The 24038-nt window shown below is 44.7% G+C and overlaps 1 protein-coding gene across 1 annotated transcript; it reads right to left on the reverse strand.

The window, feature by feature from the left end:
- Positions 1 to 8783: 8783 nt before the first annotated feature.
- FZD5 (frizzled class receptor 5) lies at positions 8784 to 10544 on the reverse strand. The gene has a single exon (XM_063075841.1). It carries the CDS (start codon positions 10542 to 10544, stop codon positions 8784 to 8786), a length of 1761 nt encoding a protein of 586 aa, XP_062931911.1.
- Between the last annotated feature and the right edge of the window lie 13494 nt (positions 10545 to 24038).

Genomic DNA, 24038 nt, shown 5'->3' on the forward strand with positions numbered 1-24038 from the left:
AAACAAGCCACATAACTTGACTTTAATGTGCTATTGTCAAGCTTAGATTTTGGTTAAAAATATGCCATATCACTGTAAGGTTTCTTTAAGGGCCTAGTCACTCAGCTTCAGCAGTTCTCACTAAATCCTTATAGTATTGCTGTATTTTCATCCACTTTAATTCTTCAGTACCTAAGGTCAAGGCTAAATCACTGATCACTTTATTCTTGATAAATTGCTGATTAGGATAAACGATCTGATTTAATTTAGAAGAACAAAAAGCCTTATAAATGACTGTTTTAAGATGGTTCGCATCCTATGATATACCAATCGCTAAGCAGAAATGCTGACATATTAGTGGTCAAAGGTTAAAAGTTTGGGAGAGGGATGTTAGCCAAGAATCTGTGGCTTTAAGAACAAATCGGTAGAATAAGTACTATCAGTAAAATTGCTCTTCCCCCTTTGGCTATAATTTTAGAATTAAAATACAGCCGTTTTAGGGCCAGCCCTGGCTCACTTGGGAGAGTGTGGTGCTGATAACACCAAGGCCACGGGTTTGGATCCCTGTATAGGGATGGCTGGTTGGCTCACTTGGGAGAGCGTGGTGCTGACAACACCAGGTCCAGGGTCCTTACCGGTCATCTTTTAAAAAAATAATAAAAATACAGCCATTTTCACAAATGAGAGGGAAATTGGGTCAACTTAGGATAGGAATATAAACACTGAAAGCAGGTGGGTTCTCTGACAATGTTATGGGATGGTAACTACAGCAGTTTTAGAGTTCTACAGCTAGGGAAGATTTGTTCCCTTACGTAAGACTATAAAAAGGAACATCTGACTACCTGGACTCATTTACTTTTTATTTTACTATTGTAATCTAGGCCTCAATGAAATTTTAACTTTGGTATATTATGAACTGAACTTTTACGGCTCATTACAAGGAAAAAACAAAAGATCTGAAATGTATGTTTGAACCAAATGAAATTTCCATTGTTGTAGGTCAAAAATGGTTGCCTATAGGCAATTTCATGTGGTTCATCCTAAGACGATGACTTGGGGCTCAGTGTTTCTGGTTAAAGAAAATTTTTCTACACTATCAGATTCTATCCCAGCCCTTTCTCACACATTGCCTCTTTACATACCCCATATGCCCAGACATTACTGAAATCCAACAGCGCTGAATTCATGGTTTTATAACAGCTCAAGTTTCATTTCTTGGTGGTTTTATTACATTTTAAAATACGCTATTGCTTTACTTTTAAAAATAATGCCAAAGCCAATAATAACTGGAAAGCAATTCAGCCTTCATTCTGTATTCAGGTTAGGCAGTGTTTTTGGAAACTAGTTTAGGTACAGTATGCAGGTTAGCTAAAACCTTTCATCACCCAACCATTCTGCCTAACCACATTTAAGATGACTATGACTTGACTGTTCTTTCACCCAGAAGCTGCATTCTTGAGTATAGAACTACTTGGGAAAGTACTTGACAGCTGGCAGAGAAATCTCCCAACTAAGTGCTAGTTTCTGTGCAGAATCTGTAGCTTACAGCCAGCATCTATCAAGTTAAGGATTAGGTTACCTAAAGACTAACTGCCAGCCACTTACCGACCTGGTCAGGCCTGACTTTGTGCCAGCAAGCAGTACAAAAGACCTAGGAACCCTTCAGCAAAGCTTGTTCCCCTGGAACACAGGAGCAGTCCGTTCCGTTTCTAAGGTAATTTCCATGGAACTATTGTAGTGGCTTTGGCAAGTGAGAGAACATGTACTTAAGGTGAAATAAATTTTAAGAATACCAGTTTGTGGTTTAGGATCTCTAGGGTGTGGGAAGAACAACTGGGAAAGTGAAATAGTACAGAAATTAAGAGTCCTGAGTCCATTGAAAAAAGGTTAACTTTCTTTAAAAAGAACAGGTGATTATTGCAACTACTGTAAGGGAGCTGAGTAATTTGAATGTGATTAGGAAAATTCAGCGATAGTCCCAGAACCTGACGTCCTCAATCATCAGTAGTCTCTACTTCAAAAAAACCTCAAAGGATTCCCAGATTAGTCTGCTAGCTTTGCAAATCTAAGTCTATTGCTTCATCTTACCCTTCTCAATTCTACCAAGCCTTTACCTGTAGCCCCAAGATGGTGGCTTCTGCATCTCCTGAGAACTGACTCTTCCGAAGGCAGCTTCAGTGTTTCATCTACCTCCCCTGCTTCACCCAAGTCCCGTAGGGCCCTCCCTCAAGATCATCCCAGCTTCCCTCTTTGACCTTCTGCTAGTATCCAATATGGCAATGCTTGCTGTTGATTACTATGACCCACTTCCAAAGCATTACCACAGGTTCCAGAAAATGCAGGCTAACTGGCCCCCTATAATCCCTTTTAATCACCTGTTTGAGCCCTCCTGCATTCCCCAAATCTGCTGTTCCGAACTAACTACACTAACTGATTTTTCTGAACTGCCCCCAACCCTAGATTTACAAGGGTACTTTAAAAAAAGTTCATGGAAAGATTCATATTCTTTTAATTCTACTTTTCCACAAGCTTTCTGAAATACCCTCATATATCCTCCTCAGTCTATTCTGGGGACTAGATGGTATCTCCACCTTCCAAAATCTATTATTTCTTCGGGCACTAAATGCCTTGCTTTTAAAGTAAGCCCCTCTCATCTAATGGAGGGGATTCCATCTCTAAAATCAACCTTCTATATCAATCCCCTCTACCATTGTTTTCCCTTCTACTTCAAAATTGCATTCACCTCCCCTACTCGGGCATTGGGTAATTTGACTTTGTTCAGTCCTTTAAATGTATCCCAGTTTCTCAAGATGTGGTCCCCTAACCACCTGACTCTCATCAGCTGAAAGTGCGTGTGAAATATGAATCTTCTCTAAATGCAATGTGATATCCTGGATTGGATCCTAGAACAGATAAAGAACATTAGTGGAAAATCTGATGAAGTCTGGAGTTAAGAGTAATGTGCCAACATTCTGGTCTTAGTTTTAACAAATGCACCATGATAATATAAGATGTTGACATTGGCGGGGGGATGGGTAAAGGCATACAGGAACTCAATTACCTTTGCAACTTTTTTTGTAAATCTAAAGTTATTCCAAAATTTTACAGTTTATTTAAAAAAAAAAATTTCTTGGGCCCCAGAGCTACTGAATCTCAATTCCTGAGCTGAAGCCTGGGAATCTAGATTTTTAACAGGAACCCCAAATGATTCTTATGCAGACTCAAATTTGAACACCTAGTCTCTCAATTCCTTTTCCAATCCATGCCTGAACAGCTGCTTCCTCCTTGCTTTACTTACCTTAACCCGATTTAATCCTTTAAGTCTTCTGAACCCTAAGACATAAGTACTATTATTAACCCATTTTTACAGATGAGAAAACTGAAAGAGTAAGAGGTTAAGTGTCCAGGATCACAGAGCCCTTAAATGGTGGTGCTGGGATTTGAATCCCCCATCAGTCTGACTCCCAAGTCTGTGTTCATATGTTCATAAGCATTCTGCCTCCCAATCCTGATTCCATCCATGGCAGACTAAAGTCCGACAGTCCCTCTGCTCCAGCTGTGACTTTGCCCTTTCCTCTGTTTCCACTGGAGGAAAATGAGGCATGCGAAAGCATGGAGATGTACCCATACTATAGAGTCCTGTACACGTAAGGCAGAGTTCTCTTCTGTCAGGACCCTGCCCAACTACTGTGTTTTCTAGTCTGCCTTTCCCAACGACTCTAACTTAATGTACCAATCTAAACTTCATAGCTCTCACACTGACATTGAATTACCTACTCATATTGTTATTCACCTTATTGGCTTTGTGTTGTCTCCCCCAAACAACATTTTCAGCTCCTAATTACCCATGTTCTCCCACATACTCATGCCTCAGAGCATTGCTGGAGAACCTTAACATACCACGCATTAAAATAAGCAGTTTGGTAGATTGGTGGCTAATCTAGATTTTGTCAATGCAGCAATCAGTAGACGGTATCTCAGAATTACTAACCATCTGTCCAGACGACTTTAAATCAATTTATAGCCTCTCATCTGGGCTCTCTGATGTGTATTTAGAGCTCAATACCAAGTTGGGTATCCAACTGATGAATCATAAACTTTTGAGGGCGCCTGCCCCACAACAAGACACACAGAACAGCACCACCTCTATTCAAATAGGTTCAGCAGAATATAGAAGGAGGATTTGTAAAATAGAACACAATCTCAGGCAGTGTCTCTGTTCTTCCACATATCCCTTCATTTCTTCAAGTAAATAATCAATCAAAACACAGATCAGCAAGAGAAACCTAGGAAGTATATTCAAGTAAAATGTTTTAATTAGTTCTGCTTCTGATGATTGGAATTTGCTTGCTTTTACTTATTAATAATTTTGCTGCTTATAAAGTACATCTGAGAAATCTGATTATTAAGTTAAAATCCCCAAATCTCCTCATATACTCATAGAAAGCAGTGTCTCTCCATAAAAACATGAGGAGAAAAAGACTTCTACAGCATTTTTTTATTTACCATTGCTTTAATGCATTTTAAAATTTATCTACATTAATTGAGAACAAAGAAACAAAAATAGACATTTCTTTGTTTTTCATAAATAACTAATCTCCATATTTGATAAAAATCTCAACCATTATTTTACCTTCCCACAAATATAATACATACAAAAATTTTCTGAAATAATAAAGGTCAAAAGGTCAACAATTAAGTATCTCGAGACTAACATAACCACAAACAACTGCTATTCTACTGACTTCCAGGAACAAAACAAAAAACTGTCTTATCAAGATGCTCTGCATTTCCTTTTGTTAGTGTTATGGATTCAGAATTATAATCATCTGCCAGTAATAATTAATAGATTCAAGTTGATTGTCTACAAATAAAATATTGCTGGCTCTGGTTTGTGAGTTCCAGATTTAACATGCCTATACTGCATGGGATAGGCACTGTACATATATGGAAATCATAAAAAGTACTGAATGCCCTGGACTCCAACTACTGACTCGGTATGTGCCTCTTTTGGCTCAGTAATAAATTCACCTGCACCAAACCCGTATCAAAAGTCTTTAAGTCTCAAATATATATAATATATATTATGCATATACACACCCACAAAACATACACACTATACATACAGTTTGTAACAACATGACGTAATATTGTCTTAAAATGATGTACCACAGACATTATTGTGGCTGAAACAAATGCTGTAATTGTCATCAAGCTGCAAGAAGCTTTTGAAAGTTTTGAGTCAGGTTAGTTACTTACATCCCGCCTACCCATTACCCTTCTTTAATGTCTTGGTAGTTTTTTTCTTTCAGAACCATCCTCCCTACCCAGGCATCTTTCTTTCCCAGGATCACTTGCTTGGACTTTGGAGACCAGAAACGGCACACAAGAGAGCAGGCAGTCCTTAGCCACCGTACCTCACACCTGCCTATTTGCGATGTTCTCTGTCGTATTTGCCACATTTGGTATTAGAAAGCAGTTATTCAAAGCTTTGTCCCTCCTACCCACCTTGGTCTTTCTGTAGAGCACAAAAGTGAAAGAGGCTTCTTTAGCAGTTCATTAAAATATACAACTACGTTTCCTAGCTCTGGGGTTCCCATTCCGTACTGGAGAGTGAGGTCACAGATGCTGTTATTAAGGTTCGGTGGGTGATCCATGAGGTTTTCTCCTGCCAGCGGTGTCAGGATTAGTGTAGCCCTGGCCCAGGAGGAAACAGCCTAATGAATACCAACTTTGAAACAGTACTGTTGGCACATTATTTAAGCTTGCACATGTGCACAATTACACACAACACGTACACACAGGCCCTGGTCACGTGAAAATATGACAAAAGTTTGCAAGGATAAACCAATAAGGCACCAAGAAAAATGACTTCCAGCCAATTTAGACAACTTCAAAATGTGAGGACGGAAGTAATATAAATGAGAAAGACTTCCCTCAACTGGTTCATTAAGGTCCCATTAGTTCCTTTAGACAACCTTCTTTCTAAATCCTCATTCCTTAATCTATGGAGTGAGACACTGCTTAAAATTGAACTGTGAAAGGGACAGCCCAGAAGCTGTGTATTTGAGACTAAACCGGGCCTGAAGTCCTCCCCAACGTCACAAAGCTGGCTGGGAAGAAGTTGCTGAAATACCCTACAACCTTCCATTTTATAACTGTTTTCATGAGTATGATCTGTTATCATAAGAAAAATGCAAATCAGTGGAAAATAAGTATGTGGATAGAAATAGGGTGTCCATAAATAAATGCAGCTTCTCTCCCCTGGTAGGGGGTGAGGTGGCTGAAACCAGCAAGACTCTGGGGAAGTGGCAGGCTTTATCTTTGTCTCTTTTAGGGGATGAGGAAGAGAGAGGGAAGGCAGGGGTGAGAACAGAGACAAAACAAAGAGGCGGCTCTGAAAGCTGGTCTGGAACTAGACCCCAAAGAGCATTACCTATATTCCCTCCTCTTGGCTTAGCATCCTGTTTTAACTGTCTTTTTTTTTTTTTTTTTAAGTAAATTAGTTGTTCTTTTTAGGTTTGTTACTAAGCTGAAAAAATATTTTTAATGATTAAATTATTTTCATCCACTTCATCCCATAATTTTTAAATACACCGAGCTCATTTCTAGATTCCTCCACAAAGAAAAGGAAGGTGGGGACAACCCAAATTAGGCACAGTGACTGAAGGCAGCAGAACAATGTCTCTAGTTTCTGGGAAGATGCACCAAATGAGGGAAGAGGTCAAAGTGATCAGAAAAGGTCCTTATTTGAAAAACAGGAGAGGAACTGGTCAAATTCTCAATTTAATTTTAAAATCAAAATTTTAATTTTGATTCAGAGGATGAGTTGTGTAAGAGCAAATGCATATTTATAAATGTGAACAGCTTTTGAGTCCTTAAAACTAAAATACTAGGTTTCTCCCCACCAGCAAGGTGATTAAATTCCCTACAGGAACCATGTGTTTGTCTACTTAATATCCATGCAGTAAAAATTAACCTAGGCTTAAATTTTACTTTTCCAACTTTGGTATAAATGAAGCACAAATGCCTAGACTACTGTCATTTTCTTTAGGAAGGTTTTCTCAAATTTTAATTGCTTTGGCCATTTTAGCTTCCTAAATTTAGTCCCCACTCAATCCTGGTCATTGGTATTTTGTTGGCTGATGCACTGTAACTTCCTTCCCTGGTAATGGCCTCACACACTTCATGAATGAATGATTAAACAGATTAGGAAAGCAAACACAATTTTCTAATAGCAAAGAAACCTCTGTGTGTGTGTGTGTTCATCAATATATAGGCTTTCATATGTGAAAGAGGGAAGGGTTAAACAGATTAGAAAGCAAACAGAATTCCCTAACAGCAAGCAAGCGTGTGTGCATATGTGTGTGCTCATCAATATACAGGCTTTCTCAGAAGAGGAGGGAAAGAAAAATAGCGTTGAGGGGTGGAAAGAGCTTTTCTCTTGCAGTAGCACTACACTGATCCTATTTTAAAAGCTTATGGAAGTATGTACGGCTTCATTTGTTTTCAGAGACAGCAAAGAGCAATGTCTTCCTGCTTTCAGAATATCTGACTATAAACTAGTTCAAAGTCCAGGGACACTTATTTTCCCTCATTGGGGCCAATGTTTGTTCACAGGTAGCCGGCCTCCCTCCCCCAGTTCAAGCACTTCATTCAAGGGTGGGTGTGGTTTCTAATCACAGCTCTCCAGGAGAGGAATAAGAAAAGCAAAAAGACTGTTTAACATGATAAAGGAGGTGGGCTGGGGGAAGCAGATAAGTGTTGGACATTTACTTTAATTACTGGAAGTATATCCATTTTAGTCCTTAAACCTAAAAAAGAGCATCCTTAAACAACTATCACTAAGTACTTCCAGAAGAAGGGAGTGGGTTTACATTTTTACCAAAATTTTAAAACAAGTTCCTTTTTAACAAGAATAGGGATCACTGAAGCTGTTAAGAACCACCCACACTCCCTCTCTCACACAAAGCTGCCATCCCACAGTCTAGATAGAATTCAAGCTCAACCAATCACCATCCCTTAGGTTCTCAATATTGCAAATATTTACACGGGACACTACAATGCTGCCTTACTTATTTCATTACTTATCCGAGACACAACGCCAGCGCTGTTAAGAATGAGAATAATTACAAACACTCTAGAAAAGAAACTGAAGCTGGCTAAACAGACCTAAGGATGAACACAAAACTGCTAAGCGCTCCTTCACCTTGTCACTTTGGGGAGGTCTTTATACTCTCCTTGATATGACTTGTGGCTATAAACAGGGAGAAGTAGCTCACCTTAAAATATCTTGGACACTTTTAAGTAATGGAAGAAGGAACGAGCTGAAAAGCACACCCGACAACTTCCCATTCACAGCAACCCAAACTTTCACTGATCACGGTTGTCGTTTTTTTCAGACACACGTACAGGAAATATATTTTCCCAATTTAGACTACACAGTTCAAAGAAACCTGAACCAAGTGGAACTTCATCACCTTAGGATTGTAAAGCCCCCAAAGCAAAGGTAATTTTTGTTGCCAAAATGCAACAAAGTTAAGAAAAATACATATAAATTAAAAACAGGGTTCCCCTAAAGAAGGCAGTAAGAAACGCAAAATAGAGTACACGTCAGCTGAGTCCCCTTTGAGAAGAGCTGGGACAGGTACTCCTTGGGAACTGCCCGTTTTCCCTCTCCAAGCTGCCCCGGGAGGGGCCTCAGCACCTTGAAGGTAAACGGAAGTGACCTTGGCAAAGCTCCCAAACCAAACATCCCCCTCCCTCAGCTCCCCGGCCCGGGTCCCTCGGCAGGCCGCGGCCTCCTACACGTGCGACAGGGACACCTGCTTGTGGTAGGCAGCGGCGGCGGGGCCGGGCGGCGCGGTCCTGCCGGTGAGCACCGCGCTTGCCTCGGCGTAGTCCCCGGCGGCCATGGCGCCGCCGCTCTTGTGGCCCCGGCGCGGGCGGCAGCAGCAGCGGCTGGTGAAGCGCCGCCACGACTCCACCGTCTTGCCGGACCAGATCCAGACGCCCGACGTGATGCCCACCACGAGGCACATGAAGTACTTGAGCATGAGCACCCAGTACTCTGGCTTGGCGCGCGGCTGGCCGGCGTCGGGGCCCGGGCAGGCGCAGGTGAGGGCGGCCTCCCAGCTCTCGCGGTAGTGCTGCTCATACAGGTAGCAGGCCACCACGATGCTGGCGGGCACCGTGTAGAGCAGCGTGAAGATGCCGATGCGGATCATGAGCTTCTCCAGCTTGTCCGTCTTGGTGCCACCCTGCTTGATGACGCTGCGGATGCGGAAGAGCGACACGAAGCCCGCCAGGAGGAAGAGCGTGCCCACCAGCAGGTAGAGCACCAGCGGGCCCAGCACGAAGCCGCGCAGCGAGTTCAGGTTCTGGTTGCCCACGTAGCAGATGCCGGCCACCGGGTCCCCGTCCACGGAGCTCAGTGCCAGCGCCGTGATGGACTTGACGCTGGGGATGAGCCAGGCGGCCAGGTGGAAGTACTGAGCATAGCCCGCGATGGCCTCGTTGCCCCACTTCATGCCAGCCGCCAAGAACCAGGTGAGCGACAAGATGACCCACCAGATGGAGCTAGCCATGCCAAAGAAGTAGACCAGCAGGAAGACGACGGTACACAGCGCGGGGCCCGTCGTCTCGTAGTGGATGTGGCTGTGCTCGCGGCTGCAGGCGACGCTGGCGTGGCCCACGACCAGGCGCACCAGGAAGCCCAGCGACACGCACAGGTAGCAGGCTGAGAGGAAGATGATGGGGCGCTCAGGGTAGCGGAAGCGTTCCATGTCGATGAGGAAGGTGGCCACGGTGGTAGAGGTGGAGATGAAGCACAGCACGGACCACAGGCCGATCCAGAAGGTGGCGAACGTGCGCTCGTCCGGGCTGAAGGACGGCTGGTAGCAAGGCACCGCGCAGTTGGGCACCTGGCCCGTCCGCACCTTGTTGTAGAGCGGGTGCGACTCCTTCAGGATGGGCACGAAGGGCTCGCGGCACTTGCACACCGACGGGCCACCGGCGGCGCACTCGCCCCCCGAGGCCGGAGCCCCTGGCGGGCCTGGGAGGGTGGGCTTGGCCGGGAAGGGCCTGGGGGGCGCCGTAGTGGCCTCGCTGCGGTTGTAATCCATGCACAGGACTTCGGCGTCGCGGCCCAGCACCGGGAGGCGGTCGCAGCTCATGCGCTCGGGCCAGGCGAAGCCGTACTGGCGCATGAGGGGCGAGCAGCCGGCCTTGGCGCGCTCGCACACCGAGCGGCAGGGCGGCAGCGGCTTGTGGTAGTCGGGCAGGCAGATGGGCGTGTACATGGAGCATAAGAAGAAGCGCAGATCGGGCGAGCAGTGGATCTCCACCAGCGGCCAGAACTGGTGCACCTCCAGACCCGCCTCGTCCTGCGTGTCGTGGTTGAACTGGTTGGGCATGTGCGTCAGGTTGTAGCCGATGCCGCGGCACATGGGCACCGTGATTTCCTGGCACACCGGGGCCTTGGAAGCGGCTGCTGCCCGGCCCGCCAGCTGAGCCAGGAGCAGCAGCAGCAGCGAGGGCGGCGCGGACGGGTCAGGCCGAGCCATCGCCCCCTCCCTCCCCGCCTCCCGCAGCCCGCGAGGGGCCAAGGCAGCCCGAGGAATCCGGGGCCGGGGCTTGCCTCTCTGGCGTCTCTTGTGCGGCGCCGGGGCTGGCAACCTGTTGGTTTCTTTTTCTCTTAAAGAAATCCGTCCAAAAACAAACTGCTTCGGGAAGGCGCTGCCTCCGCTGGCAGCGCTCAGCACCTCGCCGGATAAGGCTGGGGAGGAACGGTTAGGGCTCCAAATCCAGGGAAAGGACTCTTTAAAAAAGAAGGGGAGGGGGGAGAAAAATTGCAACCACTTCCTAGTGGAGGGGCGTCAACGGCTCGGTCCTCGCAAGTGGTCTCCAAAATCTCTAAGTTAACCCCGCTCCTTTCCTCCCCTCCACCTCCTGGAACCAAACTGCTGAGTACCCACACCCTCCCTTGACTGGCTGGGCCTTCCAGACTGTGCCTCGGGGTCACAGCGCTCAGCCCCCCGGCCGGGAAAGGGCAGAGGAATCGGGCGAAAACCCGGGAGAAGGGAAGGCGCGGGCTCTCACCTCTGCGGATCCCGCCGAGAGGAACAGATAATCTGCAGCCAGTCTGGGTCCTCCGTCCCTGGGACACTCCGCTCAGAAAAGGGACTCAGAGCCGGGCCCGCGCCGGGAAAGTTTAGCGACAGCCTGGGTACCCTTGGCGGCGGCACATGGCAGCAGGTGGGGGCGCCTCAGAGAGGGGGGCGCCCCCCGAACACCGTCGGCGCAGGCCAGTCACTCGCCCTCTCCTCCTCCGGGGCCCCCCGCATGATCCAGACGGAACAGCGCAGGGGCAGGCCGTGCGTTCCACCGGAGTCAGGGAGCCGGACGAAGGGCGAGCACGGCTGGCAGCACCTGGGCGAGAGAGGAAGGCGGGTGCGGCGGCCGCGGGACCCCGCCGCCTCACAGCACGGCCAGCAGCCGGCGCCGGCCCGGCCCGGACTGCATGGTGCGCGCCCGCAGCCGCGTCCCGCCCGCCGCTCGCCTACTCCCCTGCAGGGGGCTCCGCGCTCCAGCGGACTCCCGGGGGTGGTGGCGGCGCTCTCCGGACGCGCCCGGCTCGGCTCCTCCCCCGCGCTCTCGCACCCTTTCGCCCACCTCCGGCGGGCGGTGAACGGCGCGCGGTGGCGGCGGCGGCGGAGTCACGGCCTCCGGCTGACTGCCCTCTCCGCCCCGCCCGGGTCACCTGCTTCTAATGCCCGCCGTGAGACCCCGCCCTGGCCCCGCCCCCTCAGACCCGGGCTCGGTTGGTGGGCCGCGGGGCCAAGCTCTCTGCGAGTCCCCGCCCACTGCCCCGCGGGCTCGGCCTCCCCCGAACCCTCGCGCCCTCCGGCCCAGCCTGCAGCGGGCAGCCGAGGAGCGCTGGCCAATCAGGAACGGAGAGCGATGAGGGCGGGGCGAATGCTAATCACCCCGCCTTGAGAACCTGGGCGGGAAACCCTTGCCAGAAGTCCTTCTGGAGTTCTCTGCCCGCGCCCAGGGGTGCAGGGCGCACGTTCTCGTCAAGTGCGAGCTGATGAACCTTGGCTTCCAGGGCCTCTGCCAGGTGTCCTTTCTGCAGCCAGGCATCTTTAGGGTCCGGCGCTTGTTTAAAGGAACTGCTCAATGAATCATTCTTAGCTGGGGCACCTGTCTCCCTTTTGAGCTGTCTTGATACTGGGTGAGCTCTCGCTGAAAGAAGAGCGCATATTTATTCAGCCCCTTCTGTGTGCCCAACAGCGTGTTAGTCGTTTACTTCTTAATACTAGATCAGGATTAGGATTAATACTTAATCCTAACAACAACGAGGCAGGTACTCCTTACAGCTAAAGAAGCCGAGACTCAGAAACTTGACCAAAGCAACCGAGCTAACATTAGTTCCCCAAGAAAGCGGTGACCTCGATGATCTTGCTCACCGCCGGATTCCGAGCTCCTGGCACATATTAGGCGTTCAGATGGCAAACCTGGGATTCGAACCTGGGTAGTCGGGCAGCGGCATCCACAGTGTTAACCACTCCCTCCTGCCCCCATATGCTATCGATATCTCCCAGGCTTCGACCTTTACGTTTGCATCTCGCAACAAAATCGTGTTGTTGTGACAAGAAAGTGAATGAATTTCTTTCTGCCTTTGAAAGATTCCAGAGATGGTCCTTTCTCAGGCAGGGTTTATAAACCCAGGCAGTTCCGAAGTCGCCTGCAGGGAGAAGCAACAGCGGCTCAGGGCTCCGTATGCACAGGGCGCCCGGCCCCCCTTACTGCCCGCTGCAAAGCCGCGCACTCGCGGGAAACCTGCCGGGCGCCCCGACCACGGGGACACGCATTGGCGTTCTCCAGATGGGTTAATATGCTGCAAGTTTTAAATGCCCTAAAAAAAAATTGCCTCTTTCCTACGTTCTAATGAGTTGGAAGACTAAGGTGTTTAGCATACTTGAAATTCATTCACACGCTAACGAAGAGGGTTTAAATTGTTTCCCGTTCACCCCCCCCCCCCCAGCGAAAATAGGCAGGAGAGCCTGGGGACACTAGAAGGACTAAGGACTGGACTAAATGGCTGAGATGGACCGCGGGTTATTGTCCATCGTCTGTCCCGGATCCCATTTGTACAGACTGGGAGGCTCAATTGCAGAAAGCCATCTCTCCTGCTTATCAAGGTTTTGTGGGAAATAATGAAGAGTATGTGTATTAATCCCAGCTTCAAAGTTAAAAAGGATTAAATGCCAATCGTTTCACAGACATGAAAACTATTAATAAATGTTTAAAATGTACACTACGTCTTCCATTCCCTGGAATTCTATAGGTGTTCATATTTATCTCTTTTGTTTTTTGGAAATGCTTGGCATTCTGGATCAACAAACATGCCAGGGTTGAAAGCAGTGGGAGTTGAAAAGCTACGGAATAGCAGTCAAAAAGAAAGGGGAATCCTCAGTGGAAAGTATGTACAGACTGTGAACACGCCAAGCGAGGCCTGTCTCTTCTGTGACCTTTATGCTACGTGTGTATTATTGGGGATGGACAAGTGTTGGCTAATAATAAAAATTATTTGAAGTTGGAGAATGTTAATCACTCACACTGGAATTTGGCCAGAATACTTGTGTTATTTCATATGGTTCTGACTCAGACAATGTTATCTATTGGTCTATAAACTTTCTCTCTTCTTAAACAACAGCAAAATTTTATTTTTGGTTGGCAATCTCTAATAATAACAGTAGTAACAGCAGAAAACTTCGTCAAAGGAAACATTTTGTATTGGATAGCTTTAAAAAAATTTTTTTTTTGCTTTTTTTCCTATGTACTAATTCAATTTAAAGGAAGTTTAAAATATGCTGACTAACATGCATTAGGCAAGGTGCTAAAAAACTCATGTATGTTACCTCATTTAATTCTCACAACAGATCAAAAACTGACAAAATAATGACTTTCTTGAAGTTAGTCTGTGGAAAAAGCAGAAATCAAAATTTTCATACATCGTGGTAACGATAGTTAATAACAATAAATTGTGATTGAAAATTGCTGAGAGTAGATTTTAAGTGTTCTCACCACAAAAAAATGATAAGTATGTGAGATAATGCATGTTAAGTAGCTTCATTTAGCCATTCCAAAATGTAAACATGTCAAAACATCATGTCATACATCATAGATATATACAATTTTTACTTGATAAAAAGATATTTTAAAAACCCTTCTTTAAAAAGAAATTTAAAATTTTCTCCTGAGTCATAATTTATTATTCAACAAACTAGAAAACACTTAATTTTTTTAAAATGTAATTTTAAAGCACTTAGAACATTGCCAAACATCCTTGTCTGTTAATTTATTCATCTATCCTTCTGTCTATCCATCCATCCATCCACTGAACAAACATTTCTGAGTTGAAGGCACTACTGCTGTATTAAATGTTTCTGCAAAGCCAAACTCACGAAATTCAACTTAAATTATTGTCCAAGGTGTGTATATTAACTGATGAAAATACAGAGAATAATACTAAATATTCCATCTAAGAAGTATTCCATAAATTTTGAAGTATTGGTTTTGGATTTTGTCATTAGAGAATAGTCACATTTTTAATCTTACTAGATTTTCTGTCATTAATAACAGAATACTTGAAACTGGGTAATTTATAAAGGAATAGAATTTACTTTTTTGTTTTGGAGGCTGGGAAGTACAAGTTCCAAGGGACACATCTGTGAGGGCCTTCTTCTTGGTGGGGGGTCTCTACAGAGTCCCATGTCAACATATGGTGTCACATGGCAAGGAGGGAGAGGAGCACTTGTTTTTTTTTTTTTTTTTTTTTTTTTTGTCTTTTTCGTGACCGGCACTCACTCAGCCAGTGAGTGCACCGGCCATTCCCATATAGGATCCGAACCCGCAGCGGGAGCGTTACGGCACTCCCAGCGCCGCACCCTCCCAAGTGCGCCACGGCTCGGCCCGAGGAGCACTTGTTAATGTGCTCACTTGCTCTCCTTATAAAGTCACCAGTCCACACCCATGATAAACCATTAAGCCATTAACCCACTACTCCATAAATGGATTAATCCATTCATGAGAGCATAGTCTTTATGACCCAATCACCTCTTAAAGGCCTCACCTTTCAACACTGCCACACTGGGCATCAAGCTTCCAACATGAACTTCAGAGGAGATAAATATTCAACCCATAGCACACGGATTATTCTGTAGAGATTCTTGAGAGTTCAATGCTGTGGGAATGAATGAACAGGTAGTCTTTGTATACTCTTCAATATCTTGATAATTGAGCCTGGAATGGTATGGAATGAAATGTGTACATAGATATCTTCAATAAATATTTGTGAAATAAATGAGTGAATGACAACTGAGATTAAAATTTTCACCTTTAGCAACTTACATTGAATCCTTGAATGCAGTTTACCTTATGAGCTATCTCTCTGAGGTCGACTCTACCCTGTTAAATGCAGCATGAGTCAAAATTTTGGCTCTGTCCTTATTAGCTGTACAACCTCAGGCAAGTCACCTGACAGCTCCTCCTTCTCATCTGTAAAATGGAGTTACAAATAGTTATCTACCTCAGAGTTCTAGTGAGGAGTAAATGAATTATATGGTACAGGGCTTAGAGCCATGTCTAGCACCTGCTAAGTCTATATAGGTATAAGCTGTTATTATTAGTTTCTTCTTGGGTTCACTCTATTTTTCTGTTTTCCCAATTTTCCACATATTCTTTTGTACATTAACAATGGAAAAAGTGAAGACATATTTTTCAGATGTATTTTATGTCTGAGCACACTCCCAGCTGTCACCAGCTGTCTCTGGCACTTAGATATTGGTAAACTTAACGCCAAATCAGGGATCATTTAACTTGCTCCGATCAAAGAACACACACCGGACATTAACAACCATGTGTGTGCACATGTGCTGGCATAGGATAGAGATCTATAAAGCCCGCCTGACTCCTTCACAGGTATTTCCAGACTAGCTCCTTATGTGTCCAAGAGCATCTCTGATCTCTCTTGTTCCCATCATATCAGATACCACAAGACACCAACCAAAAGATTAGCATGATGAGTTGTTCTTCCAGGTTCATAATGAGAAAGTCTTTTTCACACTGTAAGTGCAATAATTCAACTATAATCTTTAGAGCTCTCCTCTCCCACACTGTGGTGGAGATTATGGAAAAGTGAAAGCAGCTTTCTTTTTCTCCCACAGGAAATGGAAGTACTAATCTTTTCCACATTGCTCAGTGACTCTCAGCTACACATTACAATCACCTGGGGAGCTTTAAGAAACACCGAGGCTTGGGCCTTCTTAAATCAGAATCAACAGTTGAGGGACCCAGACATTGCTTTTTAGTTTGTTTGTTTTTTTTGTTGTTTTGTTTTTAATTCTTGAGCCCTCTTTTCAGTTAGGCATTTCCTCAGCACAACCCTGAAATCAGTCTTCTCTGGGTCTTTTGCAAAAAGGATTAATCACATCAGTGTGTAAGATGGAACACCTCAGGAGAAAGTATAGAGAAGTGCATTCTAGGCTAGTTGTATTTGAGTCTGTTTAGGCTGAAGGAAAAATTACGTAAAGCAGCAGAATTGTGGTAAAATGCATTAATGACAGCGATGACCTTAACAGCAGCAGCGGGTTAGTAGTGAGCACTTCCTATGACTATGTACCAGTGAACCTTTGGGCCCATCATTACCCACACCCCACAAGCTTAATATAATTTTGGCTTTGTTTTGTTATCTCTCGATATCTATGTGATTATGCTGTTATTCCCATTTTATGGATAAAGAAACTGAGTTTCAGACAGGCTGAGTAAATTGCCGTATGTTGCACAACCTCCAACTTGGGTTTTCTTGACTCCGAAGCCTATGCTTACATCAGCTGCAGGCCTCACATAGGCCTCGCACCAATCACTCATCAAGTACAGGGTCCTGAACCACCAGATGGTAAATCTTGAGATAAGCATCTTCATTTGTTCCTTAGACTCCCTTTCCTGGGGACGAGGTCTAACCTTTAATTCTACTGTGGCCTCTTGCATGTGGGGGTTCAAGTGTGAAAAAGCTGAGGGCTCTGAATTCATCTAGATTCTAGCATAAGTCCAGAGCCAACTTATTTGGGCTTTGCAGACCAGGTCTGAGGAGGAGTGCCCTTTGGACTAGATTTCAGAACCTCCTGTTATCTTAGTAGAGGAAGCTTCAGTCCATTAAACATTGACTGCACCTGCTGTGAGCCAAGCACAGGGCCGGGGCACAAGGATGGGAGGGCATGGACTTACAGAGCAGGGCCTTGTGGGGGCTCAGATGAGACATTTAGCCCAACCTGGCAGTTCAAGGAAGACCCAGCCTTGCCTGGATGGCTGAATATGAGTTAGGCGATCTGTCAGTTACAGGAAATAGAAACCACTCTAGGTATTTCAAGCATAGAAAAACTAAATACTGAGAATCAAGCAGGGGTTGCACAATTGTTGGAAGGGCTGGAGGGGTAGAAGTCAGGGGCCACCCCTGGTGTATTGAGTTCAAAGGCCCAACACAGTAGCTGTGCTCCAGAAATCAGGATGGTGGTGCTGCTGTTGCAACTGCCTTTCACACGTACAGAGCTGGTGACTCCACACTCAGAAGGGACAACGAGTCCAGGAGCATCAAGTGCCTTTTAACAGGACTTTTCTAACCTTGCTTGCAAGCAGCAATAGCAGCAGAATGGTGGCTTCTGCTTTACATCTGTCTGCCAAATCTCACAGGAGGGCCCCTGGTTGACAGAACTTATTTCACACCCACACCCTAGCTGCAAGGAAGTCTGGGAAATGTAGTTTTGAGGTTTTCAACTTTCCCAAGTAGGTTACTAGAAGAAGGATAGAATGGAGGCCAGGAGAGTCAATCCTCAGTGTGTCTACTACTGGTGGGAAAAAAGTGAGGACTTTTTAGACAGAGGAATCAGCTCAAGTAAAGGGCATAGGGGCAGAAACGAGCACAGAACAAGTGGTAAACAGCTGGGATGACTAGGTTATCAAGGAGTAACGGAAGCATCTGAATCAAGGTTCTTACTAGAAAGTGCACTCGTGTCTAGTCAAAGCATTTTTTAATTAATCAGATTCATATGGGCACTCTATATAAAACCCCACACCAATACAGTGCTTGATTTATTCAACTGACTGCTAATGCAAAAGGACAAAGTAGGTGAGCAAAGAGCACAAAAGAGAATTAACAAAAGTACTCAGGGAAATTCATCCACAAAGAAAACAGAGCCTTAAGATTCTGGAAGCTCAATGTTGCAAACACTGTGGATTACTACCCTACTCACCGCCCCTGTCTCCTTCCTAACAGAACCCCAGTTGCTTTTTTTTTTTTTTTTTTTTTTTTTTGATTTTTAAGCATCTCCTCTTCTCTGCTCAGCCCTGTGCTTCAGAGGAAGCAGGAGCTCCTGTCCAACTGCCCAACTGATCAGGTCGCTCCCCTCCTCCTTCTCCTCCTCCTTCTTTTTTTCTTTAATAGCCTAAATGATGTGGAAGTTTATATCTTCCTCATGCATTCATTCTGCAGTGAGTGGTCCAGGGCCAGGAGGAAGTTCTGCCATCTTCTTCATCCAACGGCATCCATGCTTCCTCTAGTCATCATCACTTTCCAGACAAGTTTTGGAGGCTGGAAGTCTGAAGTCCAGGGGGCACATCTGGTGGGGCTTCTTCTGGGTGGGAACTCTCTAAGGGGTCCTGCGGTGATGCAGGGCATCACACAGCAAGGATGGCAAGCACCCCCCTTCCTATTAGTACTGGAGTTATGTGTGTGCATGTAACACAATTGTGGCAAAGAGGGAGGGAGCCAAGGTGAAGTGAGGCTGTCAAGGGACTTATGGGAAGGTTTTACTCAGAAGAAGAAAGGGTCTTCCTCCTACTGGGTGTTGTTTAGTTTGCACGTGATGCCTGTCCCTGTGGGAGCCATCTCGCAACCAGGCAAAAACTAAGCGGGCACACTGCAGAAGGATGGTGTCAAGGCCGCCTGCCTCCAAACTCTTGTTATGTGATACAATTTACTGCTTGTTTTTTAAGCAATAAAAAGTCAGTGTTTTCTGTCACTTGCAACCAAAAGCATCTTAACTGTGTCATGTGGCCTGTACACTTTGGAGGAGAATATGCCCACTGACACTTGGCTAATGAAAGTTACTGTAGATTTAAGGACAAGAATCTATTCCCCCCTTCTTACCAGAAGAACTGTTATTCACCCTTCCAAAGCATTCAAGGCCCACTCAAATGTAACCTGAATTATTTGTTGCTGCCTGTACTCCCACAGCCCTCCTACCACTTCTCCATTGACAGCATTGTCCTCAACCACTCTTTCCACGACTATGTATTGAGCACCCGTTGTGTGCTTCTTACTCGTTCAGGCACAGGAGATACAGCAGAGAACGAGTCAGATGCGTGGAGATTCTAGTCCGGTGGAAAGACAGAAAGTGAATAAAAAATTTAAATGTGATGACTTTTATAAAGGGAAAAAAAGAATTCTATGGCAGCATTTATTTAAAGGAGGGGGCAGGGAGGACAAAATAACTACCTTGCAATTTATTTTGTTCTACTGTAATTATCTGTTCATATATCAGTTTTTTCCAGTAGACTGTGCGTTCCTGCAATCTCACGTCCCCTGGCAGATTGTATTTTTCAAAGATGGCTGCAAAAACCTCTCCCATCCCATTTATTCTTCTGCAATGTGACCTTGCCATTCCCCCATAGGGGAGGGAGGTTAGGAGGTCCTAGATTCCCCCCCTCTGAATCTTGGTGGGCTTGTGATGGCTTTGACCAATAAAATATGTCGGAAACAGTGTTGTGGGACTTCCGTGAGTAGGTCATAAAAGGCCATGCAGCTTCCACCTTGTTCCCTTAGAACACTATTCTCTTGGGACACTCCCTCTTGGAACACTCGCTCTTGGAACCCACCTGTAGGCACACCAGTTGACCGTCCCAGCTGAGTGAGCCTTCAAGTCATCCCAGGCCAGGAGTCTGACATATGAGTAAAGAAGCTTCCAGATGATTCTAGTACCCAGCCTCAAGTCATCCCCGCTGTTTAAGTCTTCCCAACTGAGGCCCCAAATATTGTAAAGCAGAGACCAGCCTCCCCTGCTTATGCCCTCTCCAAATTCCTGACCCACAGCATACACAAGCAAAATTAAATGGCTATTGTTTTCTATCACTAGTTTGGAGTGGATTGTTACACAGTGGTGGTTACCGGAATACCCTCAAATCTGCCTTTTGGTAACATCACAGATGAGAGGGTAGATAATATTTTTTCTTTTTATCTGACCCAGTTGGTATCAACTTTTGCACTGGAGATTGAAAACTTTCATCCATCTTACTTTGATCCTATTGAGTCTCACCGTTGATGATATGCATGTGAAATGTCTAATCTTTTAAAACACAGATCTTCACCATTGATCTTAATATCCTGCTGTAGTGAGTTCCCCAGGTCAATTGTGTGTAGTGGGGGGGGAAAGTACCTCCTTTTATCCATTTAAACATGCCTCCTTTTCATCTCATCTTGTCCTCTTGTTCTTCCCCAAGTAAAGCAATTTCCATTTTGTGGGTACCTAGACACAGAGAGCTGAGCTGAGAAAATAATCTTTCTTTGAGCTGGTCACCCAGAAGGCCTTGGGCACTCTGGGACATGGAACAGTGGGTTTTAGTTGATGACTTAAAGGTGGTGGAACACTCCATTCTAATTAGTCACAGACTTAGTTCTAAGCTTTTAAAAAATAGTCTCTAAATTCTGAAAGAAGCAATGGGTATTTTCTTACAGGGCTGGTAAATGGAGCACAGTATAGTGCGAAGAACTTTTGACTAGACCATGGGCAATCTGGATTCAAGCCTCAGTTTGTGAGACAGCTGTGCATCCTTGGGCACAAGATCGGCCTCTCTGTGCCTCTTTTTCTATAAAATGAGGAGATTCACCCAGAGGGTCTTCTGGACTCCTTTTGCCTCTAACATTCTATAAATCCTACATATTTGCCTATTGACAGTCATTTAGAAACATCTACTACGTGAATTCATGGGAAGAAATAGCGTGTAGTCCAAAGAGTGTGCCTTTTTAGCTCTAAAGTGAGGCTGCAGAGACACCCTCCCTCCGAAGTAATCTTTTTCCAAAAACAGAATCCCAACTAGGCTTCGATGATCAAAAACGCATTCCTGCTGTGACTGCTGGGTGGCAGCCTGGAAGCCTGGGTGCTGTCCTTGAGAGAGTTCTGCTCTGGAGCTCCTTTTGGTCTTGCTCCTGGGAGCCTGTTGATCCCGGTGTAGATCTCACAGCTCATTGCTGGACACTTGCACTAGGATAACTTCATGCCAAGTGACAAGACTGAATGGGTGGGGTGACAGCTTCACCTGCATGATCACCTCATGGAGGAAAAAAGAACAGTGTCCCACTGAGCACTGCGGGAGGAACTATTCAGGAATAGTTCTCAAATAGTTCTCAGGAACTATCTCAAATAGTCTGAACTCTCTCCCCAGTCTTCTCCATACAGAAGAAAAACAGCAGCCAGTATTTGGGGCTTCAGGAAAGCATTCAGTCTCACTTATTTTCTGGTCTTCTAAATATTCCTTCAACAGTGGTGATTCTTAGAACTTCTTGGGATCTAGCCCATATCTTAAGCTCTGCATCCTGCTTTCTCTTAATGAATTTTCACTTTCCATTCTCAATTGGGGAAAATGCTTGTCATCTGTGATCTTAACACTCCTTACAGAATCTCCACTGTTGAAGGGCTACCATGCATTGGGAGGACGAATTGCTTTTCACGGGTGGGTTGACACACTCTATCAATACCAGGTATTGGGAGGATGGATTGCTTTTCATGGGTGGGTTGATACACTATCATTAGCAACAAGTAGCATGACAGGTTCAACAAAAACTTATTCGCAAGATCAGTAGAACCTCTGAGGTCCCCTTATAATTCATGAAGGGTATAGAATAACAGCTGTGAAGTAGAAGAAACACAGCTGTGAAGGTAATAAAATAATATATCTAGTGTCTAGAAGAGTTTTTCAAAATTATGCGCTCTAAGGGACCCTTCCCCACTTTCCTTAGTAATGTCTCTCCATATGATCACGCACACCCATGTCTTTGTCATGATCGCAATATACAAGCATGTTTTGATGTTTTGGGTAAGGCTGTCAAGGAAAGCTTGAAAACATCACAGCACCACTTATGGCAAATAATATTTTCAGTAGTATAAATGGGAAAGCTGAAGCTCGTGCAGGATGAATTATTTGGTTATTTAGGTTATTTGGTTAAAATAAGTCACAAGTTAGCTTGTTTCTTAGGCAGTGCCACCCTTCTTGGCTGCCTTCATGAACTCAATGAAAGGGGGAACCCAGTGTAGCACCAGTGTATACCCGGTGTACACCACACTCCGCTCCCTCTTGCACTGCCCGACTCACGCCCTAACTGAGGAATGATTTTGCAGACTCTTTGCCTTCAAAATTCTTGGCCCCTATCTGGCTACACCACGTCACTGCTGGTTGCCTGAAGGCCTTCTACAAAGAGAGTTTACTGTTTAAGTAAGTGCCGCCCCTTCTTGGCTGCCTTCATGAACTCTTTACCAGCATACCAGTTCTGTTACTGGTAAAGAAATGGGGAGTAATTGAAAAAAAAAAACAACTTTATTTTTTAGAGCAGTTTTAGGTTTCAGAAAATTGAGCAGCTAGTACAGAGATTTCCCTACACCTCCTCCCTCCTCCACTTGATTTCTCCTACTATTAACACCTTGCATTAGTGTGGTACGTTTGGTACAATTAATGAACCTATATTGATACATTATTATTAATTGAAAACCGTAGTTTATATTAGGGTTCTTTCTTTGTGTCATACAGTTCTAAGGATTTTGACAAAATATGTAATTTCATGTATCTGCCATTTACTATATCATACAGAATAGCTCAAATCTCCTGTGCTCCACCTATATGTCCCTCCCTCCCCCGAAGCCTCTAGTAACCATTGACCTTTTTACTGTCTTTACAGTTTTGCCTTTTCCAGAATGTTACATAGTTGGAACCATACAGTGTGTTGTCTTTTCAGATTGACTTCTTTCATTTATCAATATGCATTTTAAATTCCTCCAAGCCTTTTTGAGGCTTAATAACTCAGTTCTTTTATCACTGAGTAATATTCCATTGTGTGGAGATACCAAAGTTTGTTTATCCATTCATCTATTAAAGAATATCATGGTTGCTTCTAAGTCTGGGCAATTACGAAAAAGCTGCTGTAAACAGCTGTGTGCATGTTTTTGTGTGGATATAAGTTTTTGACTCAGTTGAGTAAATACGAAGGAGCATGATTGCTAGATTGTATGGGAAGAGTATGATTCATTTTGTAAGAAACTGCCAAACTGTCTTCCAAAGTGGTCCTACCAATTTACATTCCCATCGGCAACGAATGGGAGGTCCTGTTGCTTCACATCCTCACCAGCATCTGGTGTTGTCAGTGTTTTAGATTTTAGCCATCCTAACAGATGCACAGTAGTATCGCATTCCTGTTTTAATTTGTAATTTCCTATTGACATATGATGTTAAGCATCTTTTCATATATTTATTAACCATCTATAGATTATCTTTGGTAAGATATCTGTTCAGATCTTTTGCCCATTTTTAAATTGGGATGTTTGTTTTCCTATAGTTACATTCTGAGAGTTCTTTGTATACTTGGATATGAGTCCTTTATCAGATGTATTTTGGAAATATTTTCTCATAGTTGTGGCTTATCACTTTGTTTTTATTTTTCATTTTTTTGGTGATTGGCTGGTATGGGGATCTAAACTGTTGACTCTGGCGTTACAAGGCTGTGCTCTAACCAACTGAGCTAACTGGCCAGACTGTCCCCTAATTTTTTTTTAACAGTGTCTCTCACAGAGCAGAATTTTTTGATATCAATGAAATTCTTATCAATTTTTTATATCATTTTTTTCATGGACTGTGTTTTTCTTTTTTTTTTTTTAAAGATGACTGGTAAGGGGATCTTAACCCTTGAGTTGGTGTTGTCAGCACCATGCTCACCCAATGAGCAACCGGCCATC

Source organism: Cynocephalus volans, chromosome 1 (genome assembly GCF_027409185.1).
Source record: "Cynocephalus volans isolate mCynVol1 chromosome 1, mCynVol1.pri, whole genome shotgun sequence".
In the NCBI taxonomy this organism is placed as follows: domain Eukaryota; kingdom Metazoa; phylum Chordata; class Mammalia; order Dermoptera; family Cynocephalidae; genus Cynocephalus; species Cynocephalus volans.

Coding starts and splice junctions, on each gene's coding strand:
- FZD5 (XM_063075841.1), bottom strand. CDS start 10,544: ATGGCTCGGCCTGACCCGTCCGCGCCGCCCTCGCTGCTGCTGCTGCTC.